Source organism: Lemur catta, chromosome 12, assembly GCF_020740605.2.
Source record: "Lemur catta isolate mLemCat1 chromosome 12, mLemCat1.pri, whole genome shotgun sequence".
Classification (NCBI taxonomy): Eukaryota; Metazoa; Chordata; class Mammalia; order Primates; family Lemuridae; genus Lemur; species Lemur catta.
In genome coordinates, this window is record NC_059139.1 from 48,796,085 (window position 1) to 48,816,508 (window position 20,424).

Here is a 20,424-nt window from a genome sequence, read left to right on the forward strand (position 1 = left end):
AATGTAAAGTGGTCCTTTGAAGAAGAGATGAAAATTAACAAACTAAGTATCAGTTTGAAAAGTTAGACTAAAAAGTAAGCCCAAGAAAGTAGAAGGAAAGAAAGAATTAAAAATGTGAAAATTCACGACATTGAAAATAAGAAAAGCAAAGAGATAGGCACTGAGAAATAGTCATTTTCAGCTTCTAGCCAGATTAATCCAGGAAATAAAGCAAAAATAAGCTATATTAGGAATATAAATGGGAACCAAACTACAGATAAAATAGGATGAATAAAATGTATTATATGCATACAAAGAAATACTATAAAGTTTTACAAGAATTAGATATACATCAACAAGTCTAGAAAAATGCAAATTGCAGAAATATTCCTAGAAGGAGCATACAAGGGAATACTGTAGTTTTACAAGAATTAGATATATATGTATCAAATAAGTATAGAAAAATGCAAATTGCAGAAATATTCCCAGAAGGAATACTTAATATGCTCATAGAATTAAAGCATTTCACTGTTTCAAGAGCCCTCTTTTTGTCACTACAGGCGCATTCTGTTCTAATAACTAAGCCCCAAAAGCATCCTTTTAAACTTTAGGGTTTTTTTAATGGTTAAAAACATTTTCAACCCATGCAACAGATTAAATTTTAAAGTGTGGGCATAGCATTATTCCATTCTTATTTTAAGGATATACACACGTAGATATATTTGTATGTGGATGCAATTTCTCTTTTTTTTTTTTTTTTTTTTGAGACAGTCTCACTCTGTTGCCCGGGCTAGAGTGAGTGCCGGCGTCAGCCTAGCTCACAGCAACCTCAAACTCCTGGCTCGAGCAATCCTACTGCCTCAGCCTCCCAGTAGCTGGGACTACAGGCATGCACCACCATGCCCCACTAATTTTTTTCTATGTATTTTTACTCGTTTGGCTAATTTCTTTCTATTTTTAGTAGAGACGGGGTCTGGCTCTCACTCAGGCTGGTCTCGAACTCCTGAGCTCAAAGGATCCGCCCGCCTCGGCCTCCCAGAGTGCTAGGATTACAGGCGTGAGCCACCGCGCCCGGCCTAATTTCTTGAATGATGACCAGAAACTACACAGTGGTCATCCGGGTGAATGGAGGCAGGAGATACTTTACTTTTCATTTTATATCCTCGAACTGTCAGAAATTCCTGTCCCGTATGTTGCTTTTATATTTTACACTGCATTTCACTGATTCTAAGATATCTTTTCCTACTTAACCCTTAAATTGGTCAGTTTAACTGGCAGCATTTTGTTCTCGTGGTACATAGGTTAAAATGATGAATCTTAAAATCATCTTAGGGATGATGAGAAATAGTGTAAGTTAGTAGTGGAGAAATGTGTAATTTTAATGGTTCACATCTCCTCTTGGATATGTTTTCCGAGGAGAATTAATTGAATTGGGGCAGATTTTAAATAACATTATTTAGTTGAGTCATTCCATAATTTATTGAGTAACTTCTGCGTGCAACAAGGTTCTGTGCTGTGAGGGCGATGGGGGGATATAGGGAAGAACCAGACGGTCTCTGATCGTACTTTCTCCTCTGCCTTAAGGGTCAGGGCTCTAGTTGGGGAATGACAGTCTTCATGCAAAATTCCTTTTTAAAAACTTTAGGAACCCGATCTCCGCTGCAGCTTATCACCCACAGGGTGCAGAACACGCCTGCACATCAGTGCTGTGGGCTGAGAGAAGGGGCTCCGGCTTAGCTTTCCTAGAAACAGCCATTGGGGGGCCCATTTCCTGCTGCGGTCTGCAAGTCACGCTCCCCGGAGACTTCTCCAAGCATCTTAAGCTGAGAGCTCCTCCCGCGAGCCCCAGCCGCGACGTCCCCCTAAGGGCCCTTAGCGAGTTTCGAGACCAGTGTCCCCTGCCTATGCCTCGAATTTAGCCAAACCTTTGTAATATCGTTCAAAGAAACGTGAAGGGCCCTTGGAAACCTACACTTCGCCCCCTGGGTATCCCCGGCTTGGGGGCGCCTGCGTGCCGCCCGCCGCCCCGGGGCGGCCTCCCCTGCAGGCCCCCGCCCTCCCCCAAGGCGCCGCAGGTGACTCGGGCTGGGGGCGGAAGGAAGAAGCGAGGCCGCGCCCAGGAGGGAGGGAGACGCTGCTCTCGGGTAGGGGGCGGCTGGTCCCACTCGCAGGCAGCGGGTCCGTGAAATAACGAGTGGCAGGGGTAGAAAATGTCCACCTTCGCGAAATAAAGGCAAACGAATGGCAAACATCAAGAATTCTGCCCAAACCATTCCCACGTGGGGGCAACCCTGCCGGGTAATGAACCTATTAATCCATTCTCTCTAAGTTACAAAAGCAAGAAGTGACCGGCAAACTTTTAGCTAAATAACGAACTTTGCAAGCCGGCCCCAGCGCTCGACCCGGCGCCCGGCACCGAGGGAGGAAGGTGTCGGGGCGCGCGGGGGCCGGGGCCTCTGGGCGCATCCTGGATGGGGCGCTCGCCGCGGTTGTCCTCGCTTCCCACGAGGGTAACGACCCGCCAGAGGGGCAGCCGCCGAGCCGCGCGGCCCTGTTCCAAGGACCCCGCCAGTCTGAGTCACTGACGGCTTCGCAGGTCAACGGCGCCCAGAGGAAAAACTGTCTCGTTTGGATTCCGCTGCCGGACGGTGGCCGGCGGCCAGGGCCAGGGGCGGGGCCCGAGCGAGAGGAGCTGCCCCAGGTGGCCGTGGCGCGGGGCCAGCCGGGCGGCGGCGGCGGGACTCACGGAGAGCGGGAGGCCGGTGGCAAACAGAGACCGCGTCTACGCGCACACTCCGCGCCGGGGGGCGCCCTTCCCGGCTCGCGCCGCTCGCGCCCGCGCACCCCGGTCCCGCCCCCGCCCCCGCCCGAGCCCCGCGCGCCGCGGGCCGCCTCGGGACACGGGCTCGCGGAGGGGCGCCCGGACGCAGCTTCTGCCCGCTCGCAGCCCGCGCCCCGCCGACCAGCTGCCGGACCCCGCGGAAGTGAGGGGAGAAGGTCGAGCGAGTCGCCCGAGGCGGGGACAGCCCCCTGGAGCAGCGGCGCGCGGAGCCTCCGGACAATGGGGCCGCGGCGGCTGCTGCTCGTCGCCGCCGGCCTCAGTCTGTGCGGCCCGCTGCTGTGCGCCCGCACCCGGGCCCGCAAGCCAGGTGAGAGCTGGGCCGGCCGCGGGTCGCGCGGGACGGGGAGGACACGGAGCGGGCACTAAATGGGCAGGGGGGCGGGGGTGCCCTGACCTCACCCCTGTCTCAGTTTCCTTCGGAAGCCAAACAGGCATTTGGGCTGAGATCCTGAGTCTCCCCGGTCACCTCTAGGTGGGGCGTGCCCACCCCAGCCAGCCCCCTCGCACTGCCCAGCCGATGCCCCTCTGCGCGCGGTTTTGGAGGATGCAGCGCGCCTGCCACGGGGGATTGGATACGGAGGGGGGAGCCGCGGCCCCGCGTCGGCTTCGTGGTCATTGTGTGGTTGTTTCTCCCAGGACCACTCCCACCAGTAAACGCTCTGGTCTTTTCAGTGTAAAGTAGAGAACCGCTCCCGCTGAAGTTTTGCTTTGTTGGAATTTTTTTTCTTGCACATTTTAGAAGCGAGGAAAGTGGCGTAGAGAAAAGCGCAGTCAGTCCCTGGGCACGTTTAGCAGAGAATCGGTACCAGCAGCCCCCGGCGCGGCTTTGTGCCCAGGAGGCGCTCACGGTGCGAGATGCATGCGTGATAACAGTGTAGGCTCCGGGTTCCTTCTAAGTGAGTTGAGGGAAGGGACTCCTCCCAGAACCAGGCTCCCGCAGACACTGTGGGATCCCAGTATTTCTTAACGAAATTTCTGATCTGCTGCGAAGAGGCAGCTTATTTGGAATACATTTAACACTATGAATAGATTTGGTCAATTTGTTTGTTCAAATATTTTCTATTACACCTTCTCCAGAGCTGGGCAGAGGAGTTGTTTTTAGCCTGTGAAGGCACGAATTATAAAGTGAAAAAAATGTTTTTGAATTTCTTAGTAACAATAGTACTTTATAAACTTTTCACCATTGTTTTCATAAAGAAACTAATTTTCGTGGGTTTTCTTCTTATCAGTGAAAGACTGTGCACTCTCTATTGCTCCCACACTCAAAAGTGTAGATACAGCAAGATTAAGAGGTGACAAAGACATAGCGTGTTCTCTGTTCTCCGTCTTTGTTCAGGGTGAGTTTTGAGGAGATGCTTTTGGGAAAACTGAAAGACCCAGACTGGGGCCCAGTGTTTGGCAGCAACTCGCCAGCCTGCCACATGAGCATTACCACTGAGCGTGTTTGGAAAAGTTGTGTGTGATTATGTATGATTTCACATACTATTATGTAATTTGCTCAATTTTATTTGGGGGCAAGCTCTTGAGAATACAACTTTGTGTTTGAGATTTGGATAGTGAGTGGAAAACAGGTTTGTACAAGTGCCACATCCACTGTAGCCACCCTTCCTCACAGTAGCCTCCCAGGAAGGTTTTTGGTCTCTCTTAGGGAGTCGAGTTAAAGGCTGCTGGTTTCTGCCATGCTGCTTCCTTCCTCATGTAAGGGGTGATGCGTGCTAGATGATAGTGCTAGTGTAGACAGCAAGACAAGTGGATACACATTGGCTAGTCTGTCAACACTGGATTCTGGAACCACTTGGGGAGGGAAAGAAGAAAGGAGGATGAAGGAAGAAAAGGAGCTCACGTAAGTGCAGTATCCCACGTCAAGCCCTGAGCCAGGAGGAATTTTCACTTAGATTGTCTCATGTCACCTTCTCAAAATGCTTTGTTAAGGCGGTGTTTATCACCTTTTGCTGATTCTGAAACTGAGACTAGCCACATAGGGAAAGAGGGCTGTTGCAATGATCCACACACCTTTGGTGCCGGGAATAAATAGGGCTTTGTCTTCACAGAGTTTAAAATCACTAATAAAATCAACCAAAAATGGGTCTGCTTTTTATTATCACCATGCACCAGCAATTGTAAACAGTGTCTGTCATAAAACACTGGTGCTGGGACCACTCCCACCATCCAAAAGTGCCTCTCCAGTCCTTGCTGTGCCACTGCTGAGAGAGAGATTCAGAGAGAGAAGTGTTTGTTTATTGCCCAGGACCACCAGCTGCATGTGCTAAGAGGGGCTGTGAAACCCCTCCAGGGCTGTCCCACTGCACTTTCTGGCTTTGTTCACGCTCATTTTGGCATTTTCTACCTTGGTACTTTGTGGATATCTCATCTCTCCTGATAGGGTTATAAACTTCTATTTATCCCCGTGGAGTCCAAAACAAATGTTTACTCAGCAGATACTTGCTGAGAAATTTGTAAATGCATTAACCAGTTTACATTCCCTGGTGCAGACAATTTAAGTGAGATGACGTATGTTCATTAGAAAGGGCCAGTGTCCAAGAGTAAAAGGTGATGTTTAGCAATTTTATACGACTCTAGAGGGTGAAAGCATTCAAGAATGGCTGGTGGTGACTTATGGCAGAATGGATTGAGTGGGTGACTGCATGTGCTGCCCTCCTACCCACAGGGTCGAGCCCGGTTCCATGGCATGGAGTGAGGTGCCCCTCTCCTTGCAGGAGGGTCCCAGCCCCTGTCCAGCCACCTATCACACATCCTCTGCTTCACCCAGCTCCACCCTCTAGTTCCTCCCCCAAGGAGCTATGCTTTCTCTGGCTTCTGTCCCCACGCCACTCCCTGTGGCCAGAATGCCCTCCCCAAACCCCACGGCCCGCACGTTCACATTTAATTAAAAACAGCTACCTCATATGGAGCACCTACTACTGCTGACACCCTGCTTAGGTAGGTTACATATACTATCTTAATTATTCCTTGCCACAGCCCTTGGAGTAGATGTCATCCCCATTTTACAGATAAGGAAACGAAACTGAAAATGAATAAGTCACAGACTTGTGGAATGGGGAGTTGACCACAGGCCAGTCTTTCCTTGGTGCAGGCTTCCTCTACCGCCCCCTGCAGAGAGGGAGCCCTCAGACTGCCCCCCAACAGTAGAGAACTGACCCCACTGTGCTCCCAGTACCCCTAGAGGCAAAGTCTGTGCCCCGTTGGCTTGGTCACCCAGGGAGGTGTTCAGTAAGCATTTATGCATGGACTATGGTACACTGCCACTGTCTTTTGCTAACAGATGATAAGGCAGGCTATAAATAGATCCCCACCCATGAACATGCTAATTAATTGGCTGTTACAAGAGATGGTGATGTTTAGTCCAAACAGAAAGACAGGAAACTGGACAGTGGTTCTACCCTAAGCAGACCAGAAAGTTCTTCGAAGCCTGAAAGTCAAATTTTTTATGAATCAGCAAGTAATTTTCTACCCTACTATCTATCTAATATTCCTTGGTGGCTTTGCCTTTATTTTTATAGAATATATCAAAATAGCATGTTCTCTCCTAACTTGTCCACCCTTCCTTTGTGTGAGGAAAGTTTGTTGAGGCATTCCCAGCCCTCTTCTCGGGAATATTCTCCTGTTGCCTCTGCTGGTTGCCTTTCCTTCCACTCCCGTTATCCTCCTCGTTCAGGATTTCTCAGCCCTTTATGTATGAGCAGGTCAGTGTGTTGTGAACACCAACTTACACTTTCTCAGCAGCTCCGAATTTGTTCCTTTTCCAAAATGCTTCTGTCTGGTCTCTTCCCCTGTGTCCTTTCTGCCCCTGCCCGCCTCCCTTAGTCATTTCACCTTTGTCCCTGTCACCCTCACAGCCTGGAACTCAGCTGGGCCTTGAGCAGGAGTACCCCCGAGACAGCGGGGTCCTCAGGACCCTGGCTTTCTGATCTTGCTGCTCTCCTCATTTTGGACACGTATCCCTCTTTTACCCAGGAACTCTCCTTTTTTCCTTCCTCCCTTCCTTTATTTTGTAAAATTGAGGTGAAATTCACATAACATAATATTAACCATGCTAAATTGTACAGTTCAGTTGCATCTAGTACATTTATAATGTTGTACAAATACAACCTCTACTCAGTTACATCACATGGTTGTCATCACCCTAAAAGGAAACCCCGTACCCATTAAGCAATGAGATCCCATTCTCCCTTTCCCCTAGCCCCTGGGAACCACCAATTTGCTTTTTGTCTCTATGGAGTTACCTATTCTTGATATTTAATATAAAAATGGAATCATATGATATGTGGCCTTTGTGTCTGGGGAGCTCCCCTTTAACTAGTTTTCGTGAGTACCAGGGTTCCCCTTCCATTGCAGACACTCACAAAAACATCTTTGTTGTCGGAAGAGTCATTAGGAACCAGGACCTTGGTTTAGTTTTGACTATGATGCTAGTACTGAGTACTCTGCAGTTTTATCATGCAGAATTTTCTGTTTCCTTATTTTATGATTTCTCTCATTCTGTCTTTTCCTCTGTCTTGCTTATGCCTAGAACTGTCATAGTAAATAGCTCTCTCTATAGGCTGAGAATTTTTTTCTAAGTATGAGCTTTCGTGTCCCCAAATACCCTGTCCCACACCGACCGTGTCACTGTACTTGGAGGGGCCCACTGAAGCTGAGGTCCTTAACCTCCATCCTTAAGGCATCCAATGAAGTTTTGCCAACTTAAAATGCCCTTACAGACCTTTATACATTCTTTATTTGCTTTCAAAAGTAACTGGCCTTTTGAAATGACAGGAATAATCTGTAATTTACACTTGAAAACAAATTTCTATAACTTTAGGAACAGACGTATAATCCAGCGGTCCCCAACTTTTTTGGCACCAGGGACTGGTTTCATGGAAGGCAGTTTTTCCACGGACATGGACAGTGGGGGTGGGGGACAGACCTGAAGGAATGGGGAAAGCCATCGAGTCAGAGAAGCCCCCAGGGAGACCACTAGCGACCTAAGCTCACCAGGCGGCTCCAGGCAAGAGCCCCACACGCTTCCCTTGTGTGGGCTTTATGCCTGCTGTGGCCTGGGGTACACCTGTATTTACTTCTCTGCAACTTCCCTTCTTCTAGCTTTTTCTTGGGCTTGCTTTCCTGTGCTTCCAGAGGAGTCCCTGCTCCTGGACAAGAGTTGGGAGGAAAGGCAGCCTCTGATACCGGCAGCCTCTTCTGACCCTGCAGTCAGGCAAGAATTCTACCTTTAATTCTGCTTTTTCTGCAGCAGAGATTTTTGTTCACTTACGGCTCTTGTTTCTGCCCCATCTAAAACAATGTTTTAGAGACTTGTTTTTCTGTGTTGTCCTTGAATGTCTTCCTACTACCTCTGTCCTGTCTGTAAGGGCTGGGCTGTTGGCATGTGTGGCTGATGTGTGGCAAAGGTCAGCAGAACTCCAGAATTCCAAGCAGTAGCTGTGGGGCTCGTCACCTTAAGCTATACATTCACATGTCCGCATACTGCCTGCTTTAACTAAAAGGATAAGGAGATTCATTTGGTGAAATGCTGAGAAAAAGAGGGTACTCTTTTAGGAGTGGGTCATGAATCACAGGTGTTTCAAGAGACAGGATAGTGTGGTGTAGTCGAAGGTATGAGCTTTGGAGCTGGGCAGGTCTAGGTTGAAATCCTAGCTCCTCCACTTCCCAGCTGTGTGACCGTGAATTCGTTACTTAGCCTCTCTGTGCCTCCATGCCATCATTTATGAGATGGGCTATAAAGCTGATCTCTTAGAAATGTTAGATTTACATGAGGTAAGGCAAGTGAAGTACCTGACACACAGTAGGTGCTCAGAAAATAAATGTTTTATGTGCCAATTTTTTCATATTCCAGAAAAGCCTTTGAAGAGTTGATATCAAATGAATTCTCTAAGGGTAAGACTGTGTTCACACAAACATTCAAGAACTTTTTCCCTTCAGAACTAAAACAAAAGAAAAACAAAAACAAAAATCCTTGCTCTTAATTTCTAGTGGCAAGTAAATACACATAAAATATTTGTTTTGCTTTTTTTTCACTTTTTATTGTGGAAATTTTCAAACATACCTCAGAATGAACAGTATAGTTACTCCCCACACCCACCCTCCAACTTCAACATTATGTACGTATGACCAGTCGTCTTTCATCTGTACCCTCAACTTTCCTCCTCCACCAGCTGGGTAATTTGAAAGCAAATTCCTCCATAAATACATCAGTATAGGCCGGGCGTGGTGGCTCATGACAGTAATCCTAGCACTCTGGGAAGCCGAGGCAGGAGGCTTGCTTGAGCCCAGGAGTTCAAGACCAGCCTGAGCAGAAATGAGGCCCCACCTCTACAAAAAATAGAAAAATGAGCCAGGCGTGGCGGTACATGCCTGTAGTCCCAGCTAGTGGGAAGCTGAGGCAGGAGAATCACTTGAGCCCAGGAGTTTGAGGCTGCAGTGAGCTAGGATGATGCCACTGCATTGCTAGCCTGGGTGACAGAGTGAGACTCTGTCTCAAAAAAAAAAAAAAAAAAAATCAGTATATATCCTTTGAGAAAAGAACTCTATTTTCACATAACTGCAATACCATTATTATACATAAAAAATAAACAATTCCTTAATATCATCTAATATTCAGTCAGTGTTCAAATTTTCCTGTCTCATAAATGCCTTTTAACAGCTGGTTTGTTTGAATCAGTATCAAACAAGGTCCACTACAACATTTTAACATGGAACTGTCCCCCACCCCCACCTCTTTTTTATTGCTGTTTATTTGTCAGACTGGGCCATCTGTCTTAAAGACTTTTTTACATACTGGATCTGGCTGACTGTACCTTGAATTCATGGATCTTAACATGTTGAAATGTTTCAATTCATTTCATCATTCTTTTGATGATCAAATTGTCACATCTTTGGCCAGTGGGAACCCCTTCAGATTGACTCCAGAGTCTTTTTGGCCCAACCCTAATATTCTTTGAAGATGTCCAAGGCTCACCTTGTATGTTTCCCTACCCCAGATCTGGAACCAGCCATTTCTTTAAGCAGCAGCATTTGCCACCTCTACCCCCCAGTCCCCCCCCACTGGGTAATGGTGCTTGTTTGAATGTGGGGGACCTGAGCATTCCAATAATGCTGCTGTTTTCCACTTGACAGAGTTACTGTGTTTCTGTTATTTTTCCATCGTCCTCCTCTCCGTTCCTCTGTAGCCTGTAGTGCGGTTTCAACTGTCCTGCTCCGTGTGGGAATGTGGACAAGGTCCCGGGACTGCGTTGTTAGCTCTCAAAAAGCGTGAGCCCTGTAGGGCAGAACAGTGAGTCAAAGCTGAGGCTGGTGTGTCATGGGATGCTGGCATCGAGTAAATCCCAGGATCAAATGGGACATTCAAAGACCATCCAATCACCCCTCTGCTTCCAGGCCAGATCTCATCAAAGCCAGAAAAAGCGCTGCCTGACTCACTAATTTAAAAAATCCCCAGAGTTAGAGAGTCCATATTTAAGTTATTTAGCAATGTGCTATATTCAGTAACAAAACCACTCTAGAGCTAATTAGAGAAACCTAGAGCATGATGCTCAAACTCGAATTTCAGCTTAAGGGGCTTGAAGTAGTTGGAATTATCTAGTCACCTTGCATTAGTTTTGTTCTTTCTTTGATGCTGGTATATACTTTTTTCCCCTGACATTCTTTAATTTCACAAAAACCAGAGTATCAAACCTATAATGGCAATAAAAAGTAACACCTCAGGCAGTGACATTTAATCAAGGGGTTATACATTCTTTCTGGGTTCTAGTCTATAAAAATTTCATGTTTCCATGAGTTTAATGTTTCTGTCATAAACAGATCAGATCAACTGTACTGAGAAGGGCTAGTCAGAGAAGACATTTTTAAAAACAAGTACCTATCGCCAAAGTACTAAAATACAGAGTATAGCCTAATGACAGTTTTATTTTCAGATGAAGTGATACTGTCTAAGGAGCTTAGTTATGAGTGTGCAGTAGTTTTCAAGTTGGGTTCCTCATCCAGGTATCATCTTGATTCGTGTGTGTGTGTGTGTGTGTGTGTGTGTGTTCATGTGCACTTTTTCCCCCTCTGTGCGTTACAAAAGTCCTTAATCTAGCCAGGATCCTAGAGGATCAGCAGAGGAGAATTGTGTTATTTTAAAGTTCCTCTAGGTCAGGATTTTTTATGGATATAAGTTTCTGTGCTGTAAAAGTGCCAGAACCCATTCATTCTTCTCTTTCAGCCCCCACACATTCATTACGACCTTGAGGATAGCTTCACATCCCTCAAGAGCTGTCGGTACCAATGTCAGGCCTCCGTGTGACTGGGTCAAGGTGAATATAGAGTAAGTTAGACACCTCACAAAGAGGAGAAAGTGATATTTCTGGAAGGGCTGTGAATTTGAAATTTGATTTACAACTCTGAACCCTTGGCATATACACTTTATAACCTGCTCATGTCCCTCATCATACTGAGAAACTAAACATTGCTAAATAGCATGGAAGAGGAGCCTAGATTTCACTGTAATTTAAAATAATTGAATGACCAAACAACTGGGTCTAAAAGCATACTACATGGAAGTGGGAGGGAAAAGATAATAAGAACAGCAATGTAATTTCTTAAATTGCTTAATTTTTATAGTTTCCAAGTGCGTGTACATCCTGTTTCACAGGAGGTGCTCCTAGCTGCCAGATTGGTAGGCCAGACAGGTGTCAGAACCCCATTTAAATGATTCTGAGCTGAGTTCAGAGAGGTTAAGTGACTCCTGGCAGAACCAATATTAGAATGCAAATGTGTCACTAATTTAAGGAGTACCTACCATGTGCAGGGCGCTGTACTGGAGATTCAGAGATGAATAGGAATAGTTCTTATCTTTGAGGATCAATCTAGACACAAATGTGTACTCAGAGACTTGTCACTGGAGATATTTGTCCTGTCCCTGTGACAAATCTACAAGCCACCCCTTCACCTCTGGGGACCCACTCATGACCTTGCTGAAGTACTTTGACCTCAACCTTATACTGGCAGGCTCTGCCCTGTTTTTCAGTTGGTTCTACACTAGCTCTGCTATTCATTTTGGGAATAGATACCAACGTGTTATATTTTATTTTCTAGTTCTGGAACTTTCATTTGTTAGTTTTTTTACTTATATGTCCTATTTTCTCATTCATTTCAATGAAATATTTTTCTTTACTTTATTGTGTATAGTTGTAATACATTCTATAAAATCCTTGTCTGCTAATTCCAATATTTGACTCATCTTGAAATGGGTTTCCATTGATTGTCTTCTTACTTAAGACTGGATCATACTTTTCTGATTCTTCCTTTTCTTTCTTTTTTTTTTTAATTGACAAAAAGTTACATATATTTATTTTGTATAATGTGATGTTTTGAAATATTATCCATTGTGGGATGGTTAAATGAAGCTGATTAACATATGCATTCCATTAAATACTTATTTTGGGGGGTGAGAACACTTAAAATCTACACTCTAAGCAATTTTCAAGTATACAATCCATTGTTATTAACTGCAGTAATCATGTTGTACAGTGGATCTCTTGAATTTATTTCTCCTGTCTAACTGAAGTTTTATAGCCTTTAACCAATGTCTCCCCAATCCACCTACCCTCCCTCAGCCTCTGGTAGCCACCATTCTACTCTCTGCTTCTATGAGTTCAACTTTTTTAGATTCTGTATATAATAAGTGAGATTATGCAGTGTATGTCTTTCTGTGCCTGACTTGTTTCACTTAACATAATGTCCTCCAGTTTCATCCACGTTGTTGCAAATGACAAGATTTCTTCTTTTTTTTAAGGCTGAATAGTATTCCATTGTGTATAAGCACAATATCTTTATCCATTGATCTGTCAGTGGACACTTAGGTTGATTCCAAATCTTAGCTATTGTGAATAATGCTGCAATGAACATGGAAGTGCAGATATCTTCTTGACATACTGATTTTATTTCATTTGAATATATACCCAATAGTGGGATTGCTGGATCATATGATAGTCTATTTTCAATTTATTGCACAACCTCCATACTGTTTTCCATAATGGCTATGCTAATTTGTATTCACACCAACAGTGTATACATAGTTTCTGTTTTCTCTACATCCTCACCAACACTTATTACGTTTTGCCTTTATATCTCATTGTGGTTTCAATTTTCATTACCCTGATGATTAGTGATATTTAGCATTTTTTCATGTTCTTCTTGGCCATTTGTATGTTTTCTTTTGAGAAATGTCTATTCAGGTCCTTTGCCCATTTTTTTATTGGTTGGTTGGTTGGTTGGTTGGTTGAACTAATCCCATGACAGATTAAATTGATTTATTTGTCTTCTTGCTATTGAGTTGTTTTTGTTCTTTATATATTTTGAATATTAACCCTTTATAAAATGTATGGCTTGCAAGTATCTTCTCCCATTCCATAGATTGTCTCTTTACTGTTGATTATTTCCTCTGCTGTGCAGAAGCTTTTTAGTGTGATATAATCCTGTTTGTCTATTTCTGCTTTTGTTGCTTGTACTTTTATAGTCATATGCAAAATATTATTGCCCAGAACAATGTCATGGAGCTTTTCTCCTATTTTTTTTTTCTGGTAGTTTTACAGTTTCAGATCCTACATTTACATCTTTAATCCATTTTGAGTTGATTTTTATGTGTAGTATGAGATGGGAGGGAGGTCCACAGTTTATAATTTTTATCTAAGGATGGTTAGATCTGATAGAACCTCCTGATTATTCTTATATTGAATGATTTTGGATTGTATCATGGATATTGTGTTATGAAGACTCTGTATTTTATTATATTCCTTCAAATGGTATTTTTGTTTTACCAGTCAATTAATTTGGTTGGACTCAAACTGCAGACCATCTCTCTCAAGCAGAAGCTCAAACATCACTTCAGTTCTTTTATCGTTAGCACAGGTGTTTTTGTTTTTAGTTTGTTTTATTTCATTTATTTCAGCATATTATAGGGGTACAAATGTTTAAGTTACATGTATTGCCTTTGCCCCACCAGAGTCAGAGCTTCAAGCGTGTCCATCCCCTAGATGGTGCACACCACACCCATTAGGTGTATATATACCCATCCCCTCCTCCTCTCTCTCATCTGCTTGACACTTGATGAATATTATTACTGTATATGCACTTAAGTGTTGATCAGTTAATACCAATTTGATGGTGAGTACATCTGCTGCTCGTTTTTCCATTCTTGTGATACTTCACGTAGTATTATGGGCTCCAGCTCTATCCAGGATAATACAAGAGGTGCTAGATCACCATTGTTTTTTGTGGCTGAGTAGAACTCCATGGTATACATATACTACATTTTATCCACCTACTGGCTCAGAGACTAAACAGGGTGTGTCATTATCCAAACAAAAATCTAAAGGTAAGAAGCAACAGTTGACCCAGATGGGAAGGAATCAGCGAAAAAACTCTGGAAGTATGGAGAGGAGCAGAGGTGTTTTGCATCTTCCCTACACATGCATGGTTTGAGGGTCAGCCAAAGGCTAGGACAGAATTTACACTGGAGTTCAGAGCTCCCCCCTTTTGGCTTTTTCCTTCCTGGGATTCTCTCCTAACTTTCCAGTGATTATGGTTGCCCCGAACTCTGTCCCCTGGTTCTTCGGAACATAAAGTCTACAGGTTTTCTATCTGGGTTTTAGTCACCTTTTATGGCATTGGTGTGATATAGGAAAAACCAGACCATTAACATTTCCCCCAGACTGTTTTCTCTTACATAGCACTTCGCTCAGTTCTTCTGACACCAGATGTTTGGGGGGTATTTCCCCACAAACCAAGCAATCAGTTCTCTGGCAGATTCTCCAGCGGACACCAACAGCTAGGTATCCTCTAATTTAACTCAGTTCTGACACTGTCTTCATGGAGATACAGTCAGATCCCATGAGTTAAGGGCTCAGTCTCCAGAACTTCTGACCATCCATCCGGGGGTTCCCGTGGTCCCCCCCTGAGATTCAATTAATTTGCTGGAGTGGCTCACAGATGAACAGCCAGATGGAAGAGATGCATGTGGTATGTGGGAAGGGGCATGAAGCTTCCATGCCCTCTCTGGGGCGCCACTCACCAGGAACTCCTGTTCTGCTATCCAGAATCCCTACCTCTAATCCTGTCCTTTTGGAGTTTTATGGAGGCTTCATCCACAAAATTACATCATTGGCCTTTGGTGACCAACTTAACCTTCAGCCCCTCTCCTGTCCCTGGAGGTTGGGGCGTGGGGGAGAAAGTCACAACCCTCTAATCCTGCCTTGGTCTTTTGGGTGCTCAGCCCCCATCCTGAAGCTATCTAGGGGCCCCCAGCCATCAGTTTTCTCATTAGCATATAAAAAACACTCATCATTCCAGAGATTCCAAGGATTTTAAAAGCTATATGCCAGGAAATGAGGAGGAAGACCAGATATATATTTCACAACATCACAGGCACTGACATTGGCCTTTCAAGCTAAACGTCACTGAAAACAAGAAAATTACCAGGTTCTATTCTTTCTTCCAAGATTCACCCTTCCCCTCCTCCATTCTCCCCTTCTACCACCCTGTAAACCTAAATGCCTTCAGATCGTTGATTGGGGAACAGAGGGGAACGAAGGAGTCTAGAGTTTATCATTGTTATCTAAGTGATGGTTGGATCTGGTAGGACCTTACAGAGCCAAACCAGAAGCAGAACACTCTCTTCTACTGCATTATGCGTCTCTGTAAGTTTCTGTTTACAGGAAGGATTCCACTGCTGAAAACCTAAACCAAAAGTTCAAAAATCCACTGTACTTGTCCAACTTCCTGCCAGTTTTCAAATCCTCTAACATCACTTGTAAGTGACCCGCATATCCAGCCTTTGTTGTGAGCACTTCCAGTGATAGAGACCTTGCCCTTTTTCCTCTGTGGTTTTGTTAGGTAGATAGTGAGGGATTCTGGGCCTCCTAGGGACGAAAGTGGGTCCTGTTGCCCCCATCTTTGTCCTGCCCCACCCTAATTCTCCATACCTGGGGGAGGAGGGAGTACCCTACAAATCTGCCAATCAGAACTTGGCACACCAGCTGCAAAAGAATGGAGAGGACTCTCTAGCCTACGGGCCAAGCCACATGGGTACCATAAAGTCTAGAATAGGACCTAGAACCCACATGCGCAGTAAGACTCAGGTCAGGTGTCTCCCAACTGTCCAGTCAAAGTGGTTCTATAGTGACGTTTTGAACACCATATCCAGACACCATAAAACAAGACACAGACCGTAACCAAGCTCTCTTTTTCTGCAGCAACAAGGGGTCCGGACGTCATCTGTGGTGTATGTGTCATGCTTTGTAAACCTATGTCTTGCTCTTGCTCTATAATCCTATCTTGCTTCCCCTCAATAAACTTCACCTCGTGCTTGCCTTACTTTGGTGCATCTGATCATTCTTCGGCCATGAGTGCACTAAGAACCGACGTTCCAGACTAAAACCTGACATATTCTCTCTCCCCTCCTCTGCTTCCCAAGGCCCAACAAAGGCTCTTTGTCATTTCTCTTCAGTGGCAGAATTTAGCAAAGCTTCTTGGGAAGAAAAGCTGACTGGATTCTAGCTGCTAAGTTTTGCTTTTCTTTGATGAACTTTTCAAATGGATCTTTTTGGTGGGAGGATGTATACAGCTGAGCCTTTATTTTGACACCTGGTTGATACTCCAAAGACCCTGGTTGACCTGGCATGCGCCTTGAGGCATGTAGCATTCTAGAACCCAGCTAAAGGAGGCCATCAGTCTGGCGTGAGTGGCCGAGAACATCTGCTGCTGTTAACCCAGTCAGGAAGGAAGCAGGACAGTGCCTGAGGTGATAGATACCTTGTGGCTATGTTAGGAGATAACCCGAGGCACTGTGGTTTGGCCCCAGATGTGATGACAGATTGCTACATTCTACTGTGTCAGCAAACCGAAAGAGGAGAGGAAAACTACTGTCCCTTGGACATTGGACATAGAACTGGGAGTCCTGGGTCCTGCTCTGAATTTGCCTCTAGCTCCGTAACACATAAGAAGTCTCACTTACTATGTGGATTTTTCCATTGGAGGGAATGGGTTTCATGGGATGGCTGCAAACTAAAGAGAAAATGTGCCCGTGAAGGCCTGTGGAGGAAAGAGAAGTCATAGGAACTGGGAGTGATTTGTTTATGTAGACAGTGGCTAATATGGAAAAGAAATCACTGCTTGGTTCCTTCATGTCAGGAATTTCTTGATGTCTGCAGTGTAGATCTCTGAAGGCATATCATTCACCTTTGTCCCTTTGAGGAATGGAGTTTTCAAAGGGTTTGCTTACATCACAACAAAATGTGGCACCGTATTTTGCGTTAGCTTATTCTCTGATAATGGCTATTTGCGCGTCACCTGCTCTTTACCGCCCACTCTCCTAATAAAAAATAAACAAAAGTAAAATATGCTCTCTTCTTGTCTCTTTTGTTCTTTTAATTCATTCACTTTTTTGTTTTGTTTTTTTCAATTTTAAAATTTTATTTTTCAGAGTCAAAAGCAACAAATGCTACTGTGGATCCCCGGTCATTCCTTCTCAGAAATCTCAATGACAGATATGAACCATTCCCACTGGGGGAGGATGAGGAGAAAAATGAAAGTGGGTTAATGGAAGACAGGTTAATCTCCATCAATAAAAGCAGTCCTCTTCAGAAACCGCCTCCTGTGTTCATCTCGAAAGATGCCTCCGGATATCTGACCAGCCCCTGGTTGACTCTCTTTGTCCCCTCGGTTTACACGGGCGTGTTTATAGTAAGTCTCCCGCTAAACCTCATGGCCATCGTTGTGTTCATCTTGAAGATGAAGGTCAAGAAGCCGGCGGTGGTGTACATGTTACACCTGGCCACGGCAGATGTGCTCTTCGTGTCCGTGCTCCCGTTTAAGATCAGCTATTACTTTTCCGGCAGCGACTGGCAGTTCGGGTCTGAAATGTGTCGCTTCGTCACTGCAGCGTTTTACTGTAACATGTATGCCTCCATCATGCTCATGACAGTCATAAGCATTGACCGCTTTCTGGCTGTGGTGTATCCCATCCAGTCCCTCTCCTGGCGTACTCTGGGAAGGGCTTCCGTCACGTGTCTGGCCATCTGGGCTATGGCCATCGCGGGGGTGGTGCCTCTGCTCCTCAAGGAGCAGACCACCCGGGTGCCCGGGCTCAACATAACCACCTGCCACGATGTGCTCGACGAAACCCTGCTTGAAGGCTATTATGCCTATTACTTCTCAGCCTTCTCTGCTGTCTTCTTCTTTGTGCCGTTGCTCATTTCCACAGTCTGTTATGTGTCTATCATTCGATGTCTTAGCTCTTCCACAGTTGCCAACCGGAGCAAGAAGTCCCGGGCTTTGTTCTTGTCAGCTGCTGTTTTCTGCATCTTCATCATTTGCTTCGGACCCACGAACATCCTCCTGATTGTGCATTATTCATTCCTTTCTCACAATTCCTCGACAGAGGCCGCCTACTTTGCCTACCTCCTCTGTGTCTGCGTCAGCAGCATAAGCTGCTGCATTGATCCCTTGATTTACTATTACGCCTCCTCTGAGTGCCAGAGATACCTCTGCAGTATCCTATGCTGCAAAGAAAGCTCCGATCCCAACAGTTACAACAGCAGTGGTCAGCTGATGGCAAGTAAAATGGACACCTGCTCTAGTAACCTGAATAATAGCATATACAAAAAGCTGTTAACTTAGGAAAAGGGACTGCTGGTAGGTTAAAAAGAAAAGGTTAAAAAAGTGAATCGCCTGTGGATTCTGCTAGTACCTGCCTAAACTGTATTTACTGCACCACCTAAAACAGCAATGTATCATTGCATGCCTGCTTCTTGTGAGAGCCATCAAGTGTATATTTTTGTTAATCACCAGAAAAGATAACAAGAATAGAAGACAATGTTGTTATTCCAAGGGAGTATTGCCAATGCTGTATTAATAACTGAATGTCACTTCTTGATATATCTCAGTGACTTATTATATACATATACATGTATGCACACAACATGTATTATTTGCAGTGCTGTATAGAATAGGGACTTTGAAACCCTCTCTTTTACTCCCTCAGCGATTACAGAAATAATCTCCGATTCTCTGATTTTACATGCAAAGTCTAGGTTAGTGACCTTTAGCCCTGAACATCTGAAGGTGTCCATCAATAGCGAAGGATTCCATAGTTTAGACTTACACAGCTTTTGCAAATAAGTGTATTTTGAAATTGTTTGACAGCAATGTTTAAGTTATTGAGGGATAAGGCTTAGTACTATCTATGTATAGAAAAGGTTCTAGTGTTTTAAACATATCAAAGTTTGTTTTCTTAAAATTATTGAAATAGATTAAAAGCCCTAGTTTTGATATGGGTAGCATTTTTGATGTTTTACACACTATAAATGTAAACCAAGACTGAGCATAAGTGCCACCATTGGCCATAGGCTGGCTTTCAGAGTAGCCCACCCCTGAGAGCTGCATGCATCTGCCCCTCACGGAGAACTCCAAGCAGCAGATACACGGCAGGACCTCATCAGACACAGACTGGCCAGAAACTCTTCAGCTGAGCCTTCGGTGAGCAGCGAGATTGGGACCACCGTGTTTGCTCCATCCTCCTGGGGTTCCCCCAAGGGTTGGCTATGAACTGATCACATTTATTAGAAACTGGCAAAGCAGAATGTGCTATCATCCTAGGAGGTAATGACCATGAAAGCTCTTGTAACCCTCTCAAGAGCAGAGAAAGAAAGCATGCTCATGCCCAGCAGTAGTCCTGCAAGGCTAGTTCTCACACGGAAGCACCGTTATGTGCTGCGAGCACTCTGATGGGTGCCAGCGTCCAGAGTGGAATAAGACTGAGACCTGCCCTGAAGAAGAGCAAAGTAGACGCTGCATGGATATAATGTGATGTAGCTATAATCAATATATCATGTCAAAAAGTGCTGTTAGCTAGCTGTCAACAAGCAGGTTTCACACAAGCAAGGCCTGTCAGCTTTGAACATTTGGGTTACTTTGAACATTGGGGTTACTGCTTCCTGTGGTTATAACTTAAGATGAAAACATAGCACAATGCAGGACATGTACAAATCAGCACTGGGTGTGGTGGCTCATGCCTGTAATCCCAGCACTTTGGGAGGCTGAGGCAGGAGGATCACTTGAGGCCAGGAGTTCAAGACCAGACTGAACAACATAGCAAGACCCTGTCTCTACAAAAAATTAGCTGGATATGGTGGTGCATGCCTGTAGGTAGTCCCAGCTTCTCGGGAGGCTGAGGCAGGAGGATCACTAGAGCCCAGGAGTTGGAGGCTGCAGTAAGCTATGATTACGCCACTGCGTTTCAGCTTGAGTGACCAAGTGAGACCCTGTCTCAAAAAAAAAAAACAATAGATAACTCAAATCAGGTGTTCTTTCAAGAATTGATTATGTCAATCTAGTTGGAAATAACAGAAGAAAACAGTTGAAATTGCAATTTAGGAAAATTATTCTGTACTTTCCATTTACATTTCTTAAGATGTAATGAGATTATTTTAAAAGCATTTTTCAATCCCTTGATAAGTATAGGGTATAGAAAATCTTTATGGACTTGACAAATTAATTTGAAACTTAGTTCAAACATATCTTTTTATACTTATGAAAAAATAGTGGCA

The 20,424-nt window shown here is 44.7% G+C and overlaps 1 protein-coding gene across 1 annotated transcript; it reads left to right on the forward strand.

The window, feature by feature from the left end:
- Positions 1-2,866: 2,866 nt before the first annotated feature.
- On the forward strand, positions 2,867-19,837 carry F2R (coagulation factor II thrombin receptor). Its single transcript, XM_045566431.1, has 2 exons — positions 2,867-3,128; positions 17,301-19,837. Exons 1-2 carry the CDS (start codon positions 3,041-3,043, stop codon positions 18,494-18,496), a joined length of 1,284 nt encoding a protein of 427 aa, XP_045422387.1. The 5' UTR covers positions 2,867-3,040; the 3' UTR covers positions 18,497-19,837.
- Positions 19,838-20,424: the final 587 nt, after the last annotated feature.